Source organism: Giraffa tippelskirchi, chromosome 11 (genome assembly GCF_054371585.1).
Source record: "Giraffa tippelskirchi isolate mGirTip1 chromosome 11, T2T-mGirTip1v1.2.pri, whole genome shotgun sequence".
In the NCBI taxonomy this organism is placed as follows: Eukaryota; Metazoa; Chordata; class Mammalia; order Artiodactyla; family Giraffidae; genus Giraffa; species Giraffa tippelskirchi.
The window spans coordinates 25252357-25265282 of record NC_137285.1 but is presented as its reverse complement, the minus strand read 5'-3'; the positions used below and the strand labels follow the sequence as shown (position 1 = coordinate 25265282).

Genomic DNA, 12926 nt, shown 5'->3' with positions numbered 1-12926 from the left:
CTCCGTATCTACACCAGTACTGCCATCCTAATGCGGTTTTATTTTTATTTCGTTAATCAATAGTGATGCTGAGCATCTTTTATGTGCTTGTTAACCCTTTGTATGTCTTTTTGTGAGAAATATCTATTCAGGTTCTTTGCCCACTTTTTAACTGGGTGAATTATTTTGTAAAGCTGTAGAATTTATTTATCCTTTATAACTCTTATTAGATAATGACTTGCAAGTATTTTCTCCCATCGTGTAGGTTTCTTTTACACTCTGTTGGTCATGTCCTTGGATGCATAGTTTTTAATTTTGATGTTGTGAGCTGTCACTTTCAAATTGTCATTTCCTAGACCTGTTGAACAAAGAAACAGACTCCCATGTTATCTGGGGCCAGTTTTGAACTTGGTTTGGGTTCTGTGGGGCAGGTTGGCACTGGGGGGGTTGACACGTGGGCTGTGAACCTCTTGATACTGACATCCAGTGAGCAGCTGGTCTCGGTTACATGCTGTATTGCTGATCCTGCTGACAGCGCCACTTGTCTCGCTGTTCACACTGCCTGCGCCGTTCGATGAACCCATGGCAGACAAGGTGTGAGTAGTAAAGCTGGAAGAAGACTTGAGGAGCCGTAGGAACTGCAGACGTGTTTATTCTCTCCTGGCTGACGCAGCAGCCATAGCATACCTAACACAATCACCCTCTCTGCTGGCTGATGCAGCAGCTGCAACAGTATTCTCTCCTGGCTGACACAGCGGCCGTAGCAGTAGACACGCTATATTCTCTCATGGCTGACACAGCCATGATGCAGCAGTAATGCCCCTGCTTTCTTTAGGTGGAGCGAGAAGGAAATGACAACCCACTCCAGTATTCTTGCCTGGAGAATCTCAGGGACGGGGGAGCCTGGTGGGCTGCTGCCTATGGGGTCACACAGAGTCGGACACGACTGAAGCAACTTAGCAGCAGCATACAGGCGTACTGTACAAAGTAGCCCTTGACCAAGCGAGTACCTCATGACGCCCATGCACAGTGCTACAAATGATCTCAGCTGTTACATCATCACTATTTACACTATGTGGAGCGAGAGAGCCTGAACACACCATCGTGGCTAATTTGCTCTCTCCCCACACATGCATAGGCATGTGACTGAGTAGAAAGGTCTGGAAGAATATATACCAACTGAAGCAATCACCTCTAAGGAGGTATCGACAGTTTCATCTGCCTCTGTTGTGTGGCTCTTTACAGTGAGACTGTAGTAAAGCACAGGATGAACCATACCAGGGGCAACTGGTCTGTCCCTTCAATCCTGCCTCTGCCCCCACACCCCCAGCTCCCCTCTCTCAATGTGCCTGAGCAATGGTATTTTTACAAGTTCCCTAGGGACTCAGAGGTCAGCCAGGGCTGAGAATTATGAAGTGAGATGCTCTCGAGGAGTGTTTCTAAGCATGGCTGATCCTAAGACTCATCCAGGCCGCTTGGCTGGAACAGACTCTTCGGCTCCACCGTAGACCGAATGGAGACTTGGGGTGGGGAGGGGGAAGGGGGGAGATGGGTGTGACCCTGCACTTCAAGCACATGGCCAAGGTCATTCTTATGACCAGGGGAGTTAGGAAACACCGGCATCCCGAGCTCTACCACTTTTGAACCATGACAAAACTCACTACTCTGGGCTATATTCCTTTAGTGAAAGCAAGAAGTGGGTTTCTGGGAACAAGGGTCAGTTATTCTTCTTTCTCATCTCTGTGTTTCTAGGGGGAGCTTAATGGGCAGAAAGGGCTTGTACCTTCCAACTTCCTAGAAGAAGTGCCTGATGATGTAGAAGTCTACCTTTCCGACGCGCCATCCCACTACTCGCAGGACATGCCAATGCGCTCCAAGACGAAAAGGGTAAGCACAAGCACTCAGCATGTTTAACCCCCTCCCGCTCTGCCGCAGATGGTCTAATACAGCCTCTGCATTGCTCTTTTTATATCTTAGGCCGAAAAGCATAGACCCTGAGTTTTTTCTCTGCCCTTCCATGGGGATTGTGCCTAAAGATTCTAACCATGTTTATTTGTTCCACAAAAACGACCCTTTCAATCTAATCAAGTCTGCTTTACTCACAAAGGAACTTCCCACCCTACATCCTAGGTGCACATTCCAGTTTGATCAAGAGTGAGGAGGGGATGGCTAGTCCATAGATTCAGTGGGCAATGATGATTGTTTGCCCTGTTAGGACTTTAACAGATCCTCTGAACAAAGGTCAGAGAACTTCTCAACCATATATAACTATTAGATTACATTCATGTTTAGTGTCTCATTTTTATTTTATTTCATCACTGCGAGTTTTTATATATTATATTTTTATATATATATATATTTTTATTTCTTTGCTCATCTGCTTGGAAACAGAAGAAGAGTGTTCATTTCACACCTTAATCAGGCAATGTAGCCTTCACGTAAGTGAGCAACTGAAGATACCTATAAAGATACCAACTTAAGCTACCTTAACTGGACCAATGCGGTAGACTTAAGGCTTCACTGTGGGGTTAAAAAAAAAAAAGAAATATGTCTCAAAAACCCATTGGACCTAAAGTACTACTTGGTCTCAGTTGTAAAGCAACTGAATTTGCAGTGAAATAAATCATCTTTAATAATTATTTCCTATGATTTACATTAAGACTATTTAAAAGGCCAACATTGGGAACATATTTCTTAACAGGCTAATTGTTTGTTTACACAGAGTGTTCCAATGTCTACTCATAATTAAAGCTGCATATTGCATTGTTAGCCACTCTTGGAAAAAGCACAACCTAATAAATGTTTACTATGGAAATTTTACTTAAAAAAAAATGCAACTCGAGATCGAGCAGATGCGTAGTGAACAAGAGGTGATCTAGAGTTGGCACTGAACACTTCCCATGCTGGCTTGAGCAGCAGACAGCTTTTTCTTAAGTGACCACCCCTCTACCTTACAGGAGAACTGATGCTTCTCCTCAAAGCACAAGTGAGTGTCCTGAACACAAAGGCATTCGGTGGAAGACTGCTCTGTTGGTATACCAATGCAATACTAAGTTTAATGAAACATGCAGCTCAAACGATTGCGTTAGATGGAATAGACGGTATCTTCAGGTGTACTTTGGGATGCTTTACTAGGTGTTTTCCATTAGACTTAGACCTTGATTTTAAATCCAAGTAAGCTTGAAGCCCCTTGGCTCATGCCATTTGCCTGTTGAATAATGAACACTCATATTAGAGAGAGGTTTGCTCTGGTGAGGTAAGGGAGTGAGGGGAATTCAGGCATGCCCAGGACCAGAAACGTGGGTGAGGCCAGTTGTCACGCCTCCCATATAGTTCTGCTCTTGTAAAGCAGCATTAAGCACTGAAGTGTACAAAAGTCCTACCATGTGCTCTATATTGACAAAAAGACATCTTTAATATCTTGGAAATAACAAAAGCATATAATAAGGGCCTTTAAGCTTTCTTTGATTGTAATTAAGGTTCATTTTAGTTTTTTTTTCTTTCAACCGGTGTGCCATCTCCAGTGTTTCTACAGTATATTGACTAACCCAGGAGTGCACTCAGCAATGTCAGGGTTTTATATACCTAAGTAGTTTTCATATACAACAAAACTTTAAGAACTTTTTTCTTTAAGAACTTTTGTGTTTAAGATTACTTTTGTGTTTAAGATGGGTACTTGGCCAATACTACTCTCAACCTAATTCAAAATAACTCTTTTTTTTCCTGCTCTTGGTCTTAGTTTACAAAGTAAATTATTACCTAGCTTTGTTTTGCCAAAGCAATGGCCACCCCCTCCCTGGACAAAGAAACTGAAAACTCAACATTGATGGCTAGACCCCCTGTCAGAGATATGCCCTGGGAGGGGTGTGAGCCTCTCATGGCATACTTTAACCCTTGAAAGAAGGAATGATCCACTCTTACCTTTCCTGGTGGGAAACGGGGCAGTGTGGTGTTTCTGATGTTACCGAGTGAGCGGATGGATGTTGTTGGCGCTCGCGCACTCAATAAACTGTAACAATGTACCTACTAGGTTCCTCCTGAGGGTTCAGGTACAGCAAGGAGAGCGCCATCCCCCACAGTACATCTCCATTCGGGGTCACCTACGTCATCTATGGGTACTGGTAGTCCTGGGAGAGGCAGGGAAATGTCCTCGAAAAAGAAAAAGGGGCTGCTTTCCAAAGGCAAGAAACTGCTGAAAAAGCTGGGTGCAGTGAAATGATTCATGTGCTTCTGGACAACTTCCAAATCTACGTAATTTTCTTTAATTCCAAACTAGGGCTTTCATGACTCAAGTACTTCCTAAAAAAACAATCTTCTCCCCTGACACCAGTAGAGAAATGCTCTTTGCACTACCATCCACTTTAAGCCCAGCGCCAGGACAAAGAGCTGCTGGTGCTCCCACCCGCCTCTGCCCATCGCTCTTATTAGTGCCCGGGCTCTGGCGGGAGTTGGGCTGTCTCGTGAACATGCAGGGAGCCAGTAGCTCTTTGCAGCTCACTCCCTACCTGGGATTCCAGTCTTTGTGCATTTGTCATCTGCCCTTAAAGGAATGATTTCAACCTCTCTCCCTTTTCAAAATGCTTGCCTCATAATGCATAACTCTCACTTTAACTCTGGTCTTGAAATTCCTAGTTTAATCGCCTTGATGTTCTGCCTTATAAATGCACAATGATTTGTACTGTCTAATAAAAACTACAGTGTACACTTTGTATGTGTTGTGCATTCAGTGCTCTCATCCTCACAGACACAGTGGTTTGAAACCAAGTTGTGCAGGCTGTGCAATTTAAGATCCTGGCCTTTCAGCTTTTAAAGCAAGCCAGGCAACACACAGAAAATGTTTACTTATTCAAATCATTCAAAAAAGAGGAGAGGAAGTAGCTTTGGTAAAGTACCACTTCTCCAACCTGCCAGAAACCTGGTAATATTCATTGCTTTCAGTGTTACATTTTGTGGCATACGGATTTACGTTACTTTCATTATTTGTCAAAATGCCATACACAGTCAACAATGAACAGCACACACGTAAAGCAATCCACATAATGCATAAGCCACACCAAAAACATCCTAAATTTAAGTCTCTTCAAAATTATTCCATACCAATCTTCACCATTGGCACTTGAACAAAAAAAGATTTACAAAGTTGTTGGCAGATGTATTTGATGGTTACTATTTTGTAATTCTTGTCCACTTGTAAATTGTTTTTACTCTTTATACATACTTTTCAGACTGCCTTTCTTTTGTAATTTATGGAAGGTTTATAAATGAATGATAAAGCTTTCCCCATTGTGTCTTCAAAAACTATATTGTAAATTGTAATATAATAGTATGTGGTAGATTTATTAAAAGGAAATTACTCTATGTGTGGTTAAGTTCTGCGTGGGTGTGTGCATGTGTACAGCTAGTGTAAAATATTTTATAGAAATAAAATTTGTTATTTTATACAATGCCGTTTATTCTGTATGTTTGCTTTAAACACTTTTCAAAATAATAGCAGCATAACTGAATTCTTTTCTCCTGTATGTACAAGAAAAACTCTACAACATTACCTTTTGGGCACTACTGTTTTTCTAAAGTAATTCTGACCTGTGTTTGCGGAGTCATTTACAAAATGCTGTCACCCTCACATTATTGCTGACAGTCCACTCAGTGGCAAACAAAATGTAATTAGCGCTGAGATAGTATTTCTCGTGAAATACTCATGAGCAGCAAAGACGTGGAGAGTGAGTTCAAACCATATTCATAACATCTCCCTTTGGCAACTCTAGAATTCAAATGATCTGAATAAAGAGCTATACCAACTAAATACAATAAAATACTACTTTTCAAAGCATTTTTATAGAAACCTTATTTTAAAATCCTCCAAATAATAGGGTCTATTCTAACAACATGCAAGATGAAAATATAACTCAAATTCATAACTTTATGAAACTATGAATGAATATGTAAAATTGTAACTGTTATCATAATGCCATTCATATCAAATTACGTTTTCACCTACTGCATTAACAGAAAAGGCTATGTTGGACTAACTGATGACAGAGAAATACTGAATGATCTCACTTACACCTGGAACCTAAAACAGTTAAACACTTAGAAGCAGAAGACAGGATGGTGGCTACCAGAGGCTGAGAGTGGGGGAGATGGGAAGATGTTGGTCAAAGGGTACAATGTTTCTGGAGATCTAATGTTTAAAAACAAGCTAAAATGCTAGATTCAATGGAATGTCTTAAAAAATTTTCCAGTCTGAGAAATACCAATATAAGAAATTAAAGTCTATACAATAGTGTGAATGTCTTTAATGCAACTATACACTTAAAAATGGTTGAAATGGTAAACTTTGTTATAAATATTTTACCACAATAAAAATAAATCGATGACAATTTCTAAAAAAAAAAGTAAAAGTAGAGCCAGGATTAAATCTCTTGAACACATTAACAAATTTCCTAAAATATGAAAATGTAGGCAAACCCAAAGTGATCCTGAGCTGGACTCAGCTTTGATGAATACTACCAAACATTGAAGGAATACACAAGGCAAACTGTATACAACTTCCAGAGAAGAGAGAAGAAAGAAAAATGCCCACACTCACAAGGCCAGCATCATCCTGTTACCAAAATTAGACAAAGACACTGTAATAAAACTATAGACCAATAGCATCATGAATATAGATTAAAAAAATTCCTTAACAAAATATTAGCAGATTGAATCCAACAATATATAAAAAGATGATATACTCAACTGTGGTTCATGAAGGTTGGTTGCACATGCTGAAGAAAAATCTATATGTTTCACTGTATTAACAGAACAAAAGAGAAAAGCTACTTAGTCACTGCAATAGATGTGAGGAAAGCACTGGAAGAAATCAACACCCGTTCAAGAAACTAGGGAAAGAAAGGAATTTACCTTAGCTTGATCAAGTTAACAGCCAACATACGTAATGATGAAAGGCTGACCACTCCCCCTTTCTGTCAAAAACAACACAAGGATATTTGTTTGACTACATTGACTACAACACTGCACTGGAGCTTCTAGCCAGAACAATAAGGAAAGAAAAGGAAAAAAAAAATATACGCTTTTAAAAGAAAGAGGTAAAACAGTCTTTATTTGCAGATGACATGATTGTTCATGCAGAAAATGTTAAAGGATCTACAAAAGGCCATGAGTACTAATAAAGTGAATCTGGCAAGATGACAGGGTACAAGGTCAACATACAAAAATCAATTGTATTTGTGTAAGAGAAGAGGGCAGCACAGGATGAAACAGTTAGCATCACCGACTCAATGGACATGACCTTGAACAAACTCTGGGAGATAGTGGAGGACAGGGAAGCCTGGCATGCTGCAGTCCATGGTGTTGCAAAGAATCGGACACGACTTAGGAACTGAACAACAATAAGCTGCATATTTCCTATAAATTTCCCCAATAGGGACCAATTAGACAAAAATTAAAATATAGATATGTGAAATAAATAAAATCAGTTGTGTAGCACCACAACATGGAATTTTTAGGGACAAATTTAATAAAATACACACAAGACTTGACTTCCCAGGTGGTGCCAGTGGTAAAGAACCTGCCTGCCAATGCAGGAGACATAAGAGACACTGGTTTGATCCCTGGGTTAGAAAGATCTCCTGGAGGAGGGCATGGCAACCCACTCCAGCATTCTAGCCTGGAGAATCCCCTGGATAGAGCAGCCTGGCGGGCCCCAGTCCATAGAATGGCAAAGAGTCAGACACGACTGAAATGACAGCACAGCACACAAACAAGACTTGTACACTAAAACTGTAAAACACTGCCTAGAGACTATGAAAAAACACAGATATATAATATGTTTATGGTTTGGAAGATTCAGTATTGTTAAACTGCCAATTTCTCTCCAAGTAGATCTACTGATTCTGTGAAATACTGGTCAAGGTTCCAGCAGGCTTATTCTAGAAACTGATACACTGATTAAAAAGTTATACAGAAATGCAAATGACCAAGGATAGTCAAAACCATTTTGAAAAAGATGAACAAAGTTAGAAAGATGACACTGCCTAATTTTGAGACTTATTATAATGCTACAGTAATGAAGACAGTGTTGTTTTGTGTAAAATATAGACATACAAATCAATGGAACACATAAATGCATAATATATAGTAAGTTCATTTTCAACAAAGGTGCCAGGACAATTTAATGGGGGAAATATGCTCTCTTCCAGAAAATTCTGCAGAAAGAAGGGGGATTAATAGGGGAGAAAAGTGACCCTTATCTTACATGATACACAAAAATTTAACTCAAAATAAAATATAGAATTAAATGAAAAAGTTAAAACTATAAAACTTCTAGAAGAAAACACAATAGAAATTTGGTTAGGAAGATGTATAGGACACAAAAAGCACAAATTATAAGAGACAAAAACCCTGATAATTGGACTTCATCAAATTTAAAGACATCTTCTCTTTGATACTTAAGAAAGCAAAACAGAAAGCCAGAAACTGAGGGGAAACATTCATAGTGCACGTATGAATATGACAAAAGATTTTTATCCAGAATACCTAAAGAAAATTTATAATTCAATAAGACCAACCAATTTAAAAGATATATGCAAATGATTTGAACAGATACTTCATAGAAGCTATAAGAATGGCTAATGTGCACACAAAAAAATGCTCAATATCATTAGTCAGGAAGGAAATGCAATTAATAATACAAACGAGATAACATTACACACCTACTAGAATGAAAAGGCTGACATAATCAAAAGTAGGTGAGGATGTGGAACAACTGGAATTCTTATGCACTAGAGGGGAGAATAGAATAAGGTAAAATCACTTGCTAACTTATTATAAAATCAGAGACACTTGGCATATAAATCCAGCTATTCTACTCCTATGTATTTACCCAAAATAAGTAAAAACTATTTCCACAGAGAGGCTTGAACAGAATTCTTTTTAGAATTTAAAATAGCCCTAAATAAGAAACATCCAAAATATCAGTCTGTCAATGGTGAATAGACAATGTGAAATATAACCACACAATGGAATACTGCTTAACAAATAAATCAATTAGACAATAAAATGGATTAATTTTTGAAGCACTCTGAGCAAAAGAAGCCAGATACAAAGGAGTACATACTATATGGTTCCACTTACATGAAATTCTAGAGTAGGTCAAAGGCAGATCATTGTTGCTTGGGGTCAAGGTGGGAAAGACTGTTTGCAAAGAAGAAGGAACCTTCTGTGGGAGGGAACAGACAGTTCTCTAAATCTTGAGGGTGGCAGAGATACTGGAGAATAAATATTTGTTAAAACTCATCAAGTTGCACTCACTTACATGTAAATTACAATGAAGTTGATTTAAAACAATGGCATATAAATTAGATAAGAGGGAACAGGGTTAGAGTGCCCAAAGATTCTTGTGTTGTCTAGAACAGAGGTATATATACTACCCCATCCCCCAACCTCACAGGCCCCTGAGGTCAGATGGCAAGAGGCTGGCCTCTAATAGGGTGAAAGCATGCAAATTCCTGTATCAGGTGCCTTGTGGCAAACAACAACCTTTTATGGCCTGGCTGCTTCCTGTGCAGTGCAATCTCTGATCACTGGCACCAGGAGCCAAGTGACTGCCTGTGCTAAGGCAGCCCTGCCACACTACAAAGCTAAGGCCATATGGCCCCCCGCAAAAGGGTTCCTTCAAGTCACACCCAGTCAACCCTTGCACTGGACTTAGGCCAGGTGGGTGGGGAGCATGGGCAAGGATGAATTGGGCAGGGCCTTCTTTTCTAGGTGCCCATGAAGAATGGCAGAACATCTGGTGCTGAGGTGTGGCCAGAGGCTGGGACTTAGGATCTAGGTTTCTTGGGAGCCCAGTTCATTGTTGCCCACATGGATGATTTCACGTTTCTGCCTTGTACAGTTTTATTCTAGCTGTTGCTAAGATTTCTGAGTGTCCCTATGTCCAGGTCCCAAGCCAAGATAACTGGATGGGGGACTGCCATTAGGAGTTTTCAAAGCCCTCTGATGACCAGAACATACAGCCTGGGCCGAGAACGATTGCAGAGAGGGGTCCTTTGACATTCACATGCATAAATACAGGGACTGGTTGACTGAGTTGAGTTGTTTAGTCACTAAGTCGTGTCCATGTCTTTTGTGACCTTATGGACTGTAGCCTGCCAGGCTCCTCTGTGGGATTTCCCAGGCAAAAACACTGGAGTGGGTGACCATTTCCTTCTCCAGGGGATCTTCTGGACTTAGGGACTGAACCCGTCTCCTGCATTGGCAGGCAGATTCTTTACCATTGAGGCACCACAGAAGCCCGAGTTAAGATTTATATTAGTGATTTATCCTTTCAGTAAATATTTGAGAACCTGCTATGTGTCAGACACTGATAAAGACGCTGGAGAGACCACAGTGGACAAGACAGTGATGACTGCCCTCCGGGATTCCTAGAATCGTTTGCACTCTAGTGGGGGAACAGAATATAAAAAGACAACAATAATATGCTATTGATAGCAGCAAAGCTGGAGAGAACAAGAACGGTATGTCTCTAGGCTTGTGAGATGCTAAAAATTTAGAAAGTGGTCCCTCTGCTGGTGAAATCTTAGCTGACCTGAAGAAGCATGTGGAAATCTGGGTTTAGAGCACGAGCAAAGGTCCTCAGGCAGGATGAGGGCACCTGGGCAGTCTATGAAGAGCAAGATAACACAATGCCATGCCCTGAGATAGTCGTTTGCAAGATTTGAGCAAATGTTTGACTTGATCACTTGGTTGCACAAAGACCAGTTTAGGAAGCTACTTTAGTAATTCAGAGATGGTGGTTGAAACAGAGGATAGGAACAGTGCTTCAATATTCATATTTTGAAGGCAAAGCTTATAGGATTTACTGAGGAACCCAAATTGTGACATGAGAGGACTCAGGGAGGAGGCCAATAGTTTTGTTCTGAACCATCTGGAAAAATGGAATTCCAATTAACTGAACTGGAGCAGGTCTGAAGGAAATCACATTTCAGTTCCAGGTATATTAAATTACTCAACCAGAGGTTCTCAAAGTGTAGTCTGGGGACCCCTGTGGTTCCCTAAGACTCTCTCAGGGTTCTTTAGTCAAAACTATTTTACTACCACTGTTACCAGAGCTGACAACAGATCCTTGCTCAAAACCCATCAACCCCTCCCTTGAATAGGAACTAACATCTCTCTTTAAGTCACAGGATCCAGAGACAAAGGAGAGAAGTGATATAAAAACAAAAAACAGATAGAACCAGCTGGAACCAAGATGTCAATGAATCTGACCTTCAACTGACCCCTAGAGTCTCATCTACGATGATTTTACTACATCAGCTACTAAATGACAGCAGCCATGACTGGAAGTTGCAGACCAAAAAAGGACAGAAAAAGATGACAACCTATTTGGGGGAAACTCCATCCCTTTCCCCAGAAGAACAATGCAAATGCCTCCCTACCATCAGCCTCGCTCCTCTCTGTGTTGTCCTTATTAACATCACATCTCTCTTGCCAGGTGGGTGAAAATTTATCTGTGAACTTAAGTTCCCCCTTCTCAATTCTTTGGCCATTAAATAAAGCTTGTGCTGCACTGATCTCAGTGTCAATTTCATTTCTGGCTGTGTGAACCCTAATGCAAAAGAACTTTCCTGACAAGGCAGTGTCTCGGCTGGACTAGCACCAGAGCTGGGGTCAACAGAACCTAATTTTGGTAACACTAAGAGGTGATTTGCCTTTTTCATTCTTATTCTCTCATAAAGTATTTCCCATAACTTCAGGACATGATGACATCATCATTCTAATAGTTAATGGAATGTGGGTTTCCACATTGTTTTCAAAACATAGTTTCTAATGCACTATTATCAATAAATATAATCCACATAAAAACCCTCCGGTCCTTGGCAATTTAAGAGGGTAAGACAGTTCCAAGACCAAAGAATCTGAGAACCACTCTATCACTCACTTGGAGACAGTTGATCGTAGGAGACCAGGGCTGGAGATGTAAATTGGAAGCATTTTCACAGAAATGAGTTAGCAAACTGAATGGGATTACCACATGAAGGAAGAGTAGAAACAAAGTCTTTTCTTAGTTCTCAGAGATCCTACTTTTAAGCCTGGAGGCACTGCAACATTTTAAAGTCAGGGAGACCAGAAAGAACCAGCAAGAGACTGAGAAGTAACAGGCAGCTGCAAGGAACCAACAGTGTATGGGACCCCAGCAGCCAGGCAGACAGGGTTTCAAGGAGGAGGGACATCAGTGTCAGATATGCCAGTAGGTCTGCTGACGAGAGCCAGGAATTAACCAACGAGCAACGTGGAAATCATGGAGGATCTTGACAAGAGTACTGGGTTGAGAGAGGATGGGGAGGAAACGCACTGAAGGCAATAGAGATCTTTGGCTTTAAAGGGGAAGAGAGAAATGAGCTACTGGGGACAGAGGGCCCAAGAGGGCTTCTTTGGGGGGAGGAGGATGAAAAAAACAATACCAGTTTTTCAAGCTTTTAGGCATGAATAAGGAAAAGAAAAAGTGATGCAGAACAAGGAGATGTGACTTGAGAGCAGTGTCCTTGAATAGGCATACTGTGCACAAGTGGGTGACCTTAGCTTCAGCCTGAAGCAGAGAGCTCCCCAGTACTGAGATGTGGCTGGCTATAAGCTGCTGGGGTGATGTGAGGGTGTGTGAAGCTCTCACGATTGCTTGAGTTTTCAGTGCACTAAAAACCAGGGTTAACTTTAGGGTGAGGGTTCACGTGGTGCTGGAGGTTGACATGAAGGGGAGAAAGTATGAAAGACATCTGAGATCCAGGAACAAAATGAGCTAGACTCGTAGGATATGGAGCAGCACTAAACTAATGGTGTCTGTCCCCAGCCATGTTCATCTCTATAAGAATGGGTAAGTAGACAAATGGTTAGATTTAACTGGTGTTTTAACCAGGATTCAGAAGAAAGTCCCATTGACAATGTGG

At 40.8% G+C, this 12926-nt stretch overlaps 1 protein-coding gene across 11 annotated transcripts in view; it reads left to right on the top strand.

Annotated features, from left to right (window-relative positions):
* The window catches only part of RIMBP2 (RIMS binding protein 2), a 297778-nt gene extending 286223 nt beyond the window's left edge, over nucleotides 1-11555 (top strand). For 4 of the 11 annotated variants that reach the window (XR_014069117.1, XR_014069115.1, XM_081543014.1 and 1 more), the window contains 2 exons: nucleotides 1732-1866; nucleotides 2371-2616. Coding sequence is in view for 7 of the 11 variants with exons in the window: in XM_081543014.1 (XP_081399140.1) it covers nucleotides 1732-1866; nucleotides 2371-2397 (162 nt within the window). In the remaining 4 variants the exon portion in view is untranslated. Of the gene's footprint in view, nucleotides 1-1731; nucleotides 1867-2370; nucleotides 2617-4009; nucleotides 5424-11162 lie in introns of those variants that run through there. The other 7 variants (XR_014069119.1, XM_081543012.1, XM_081543011.1 and 4 more) reach the window with 4 other exon arrangements.
* Nucleotides 11556-12926: the final 1371 nt, after the last annotated feature.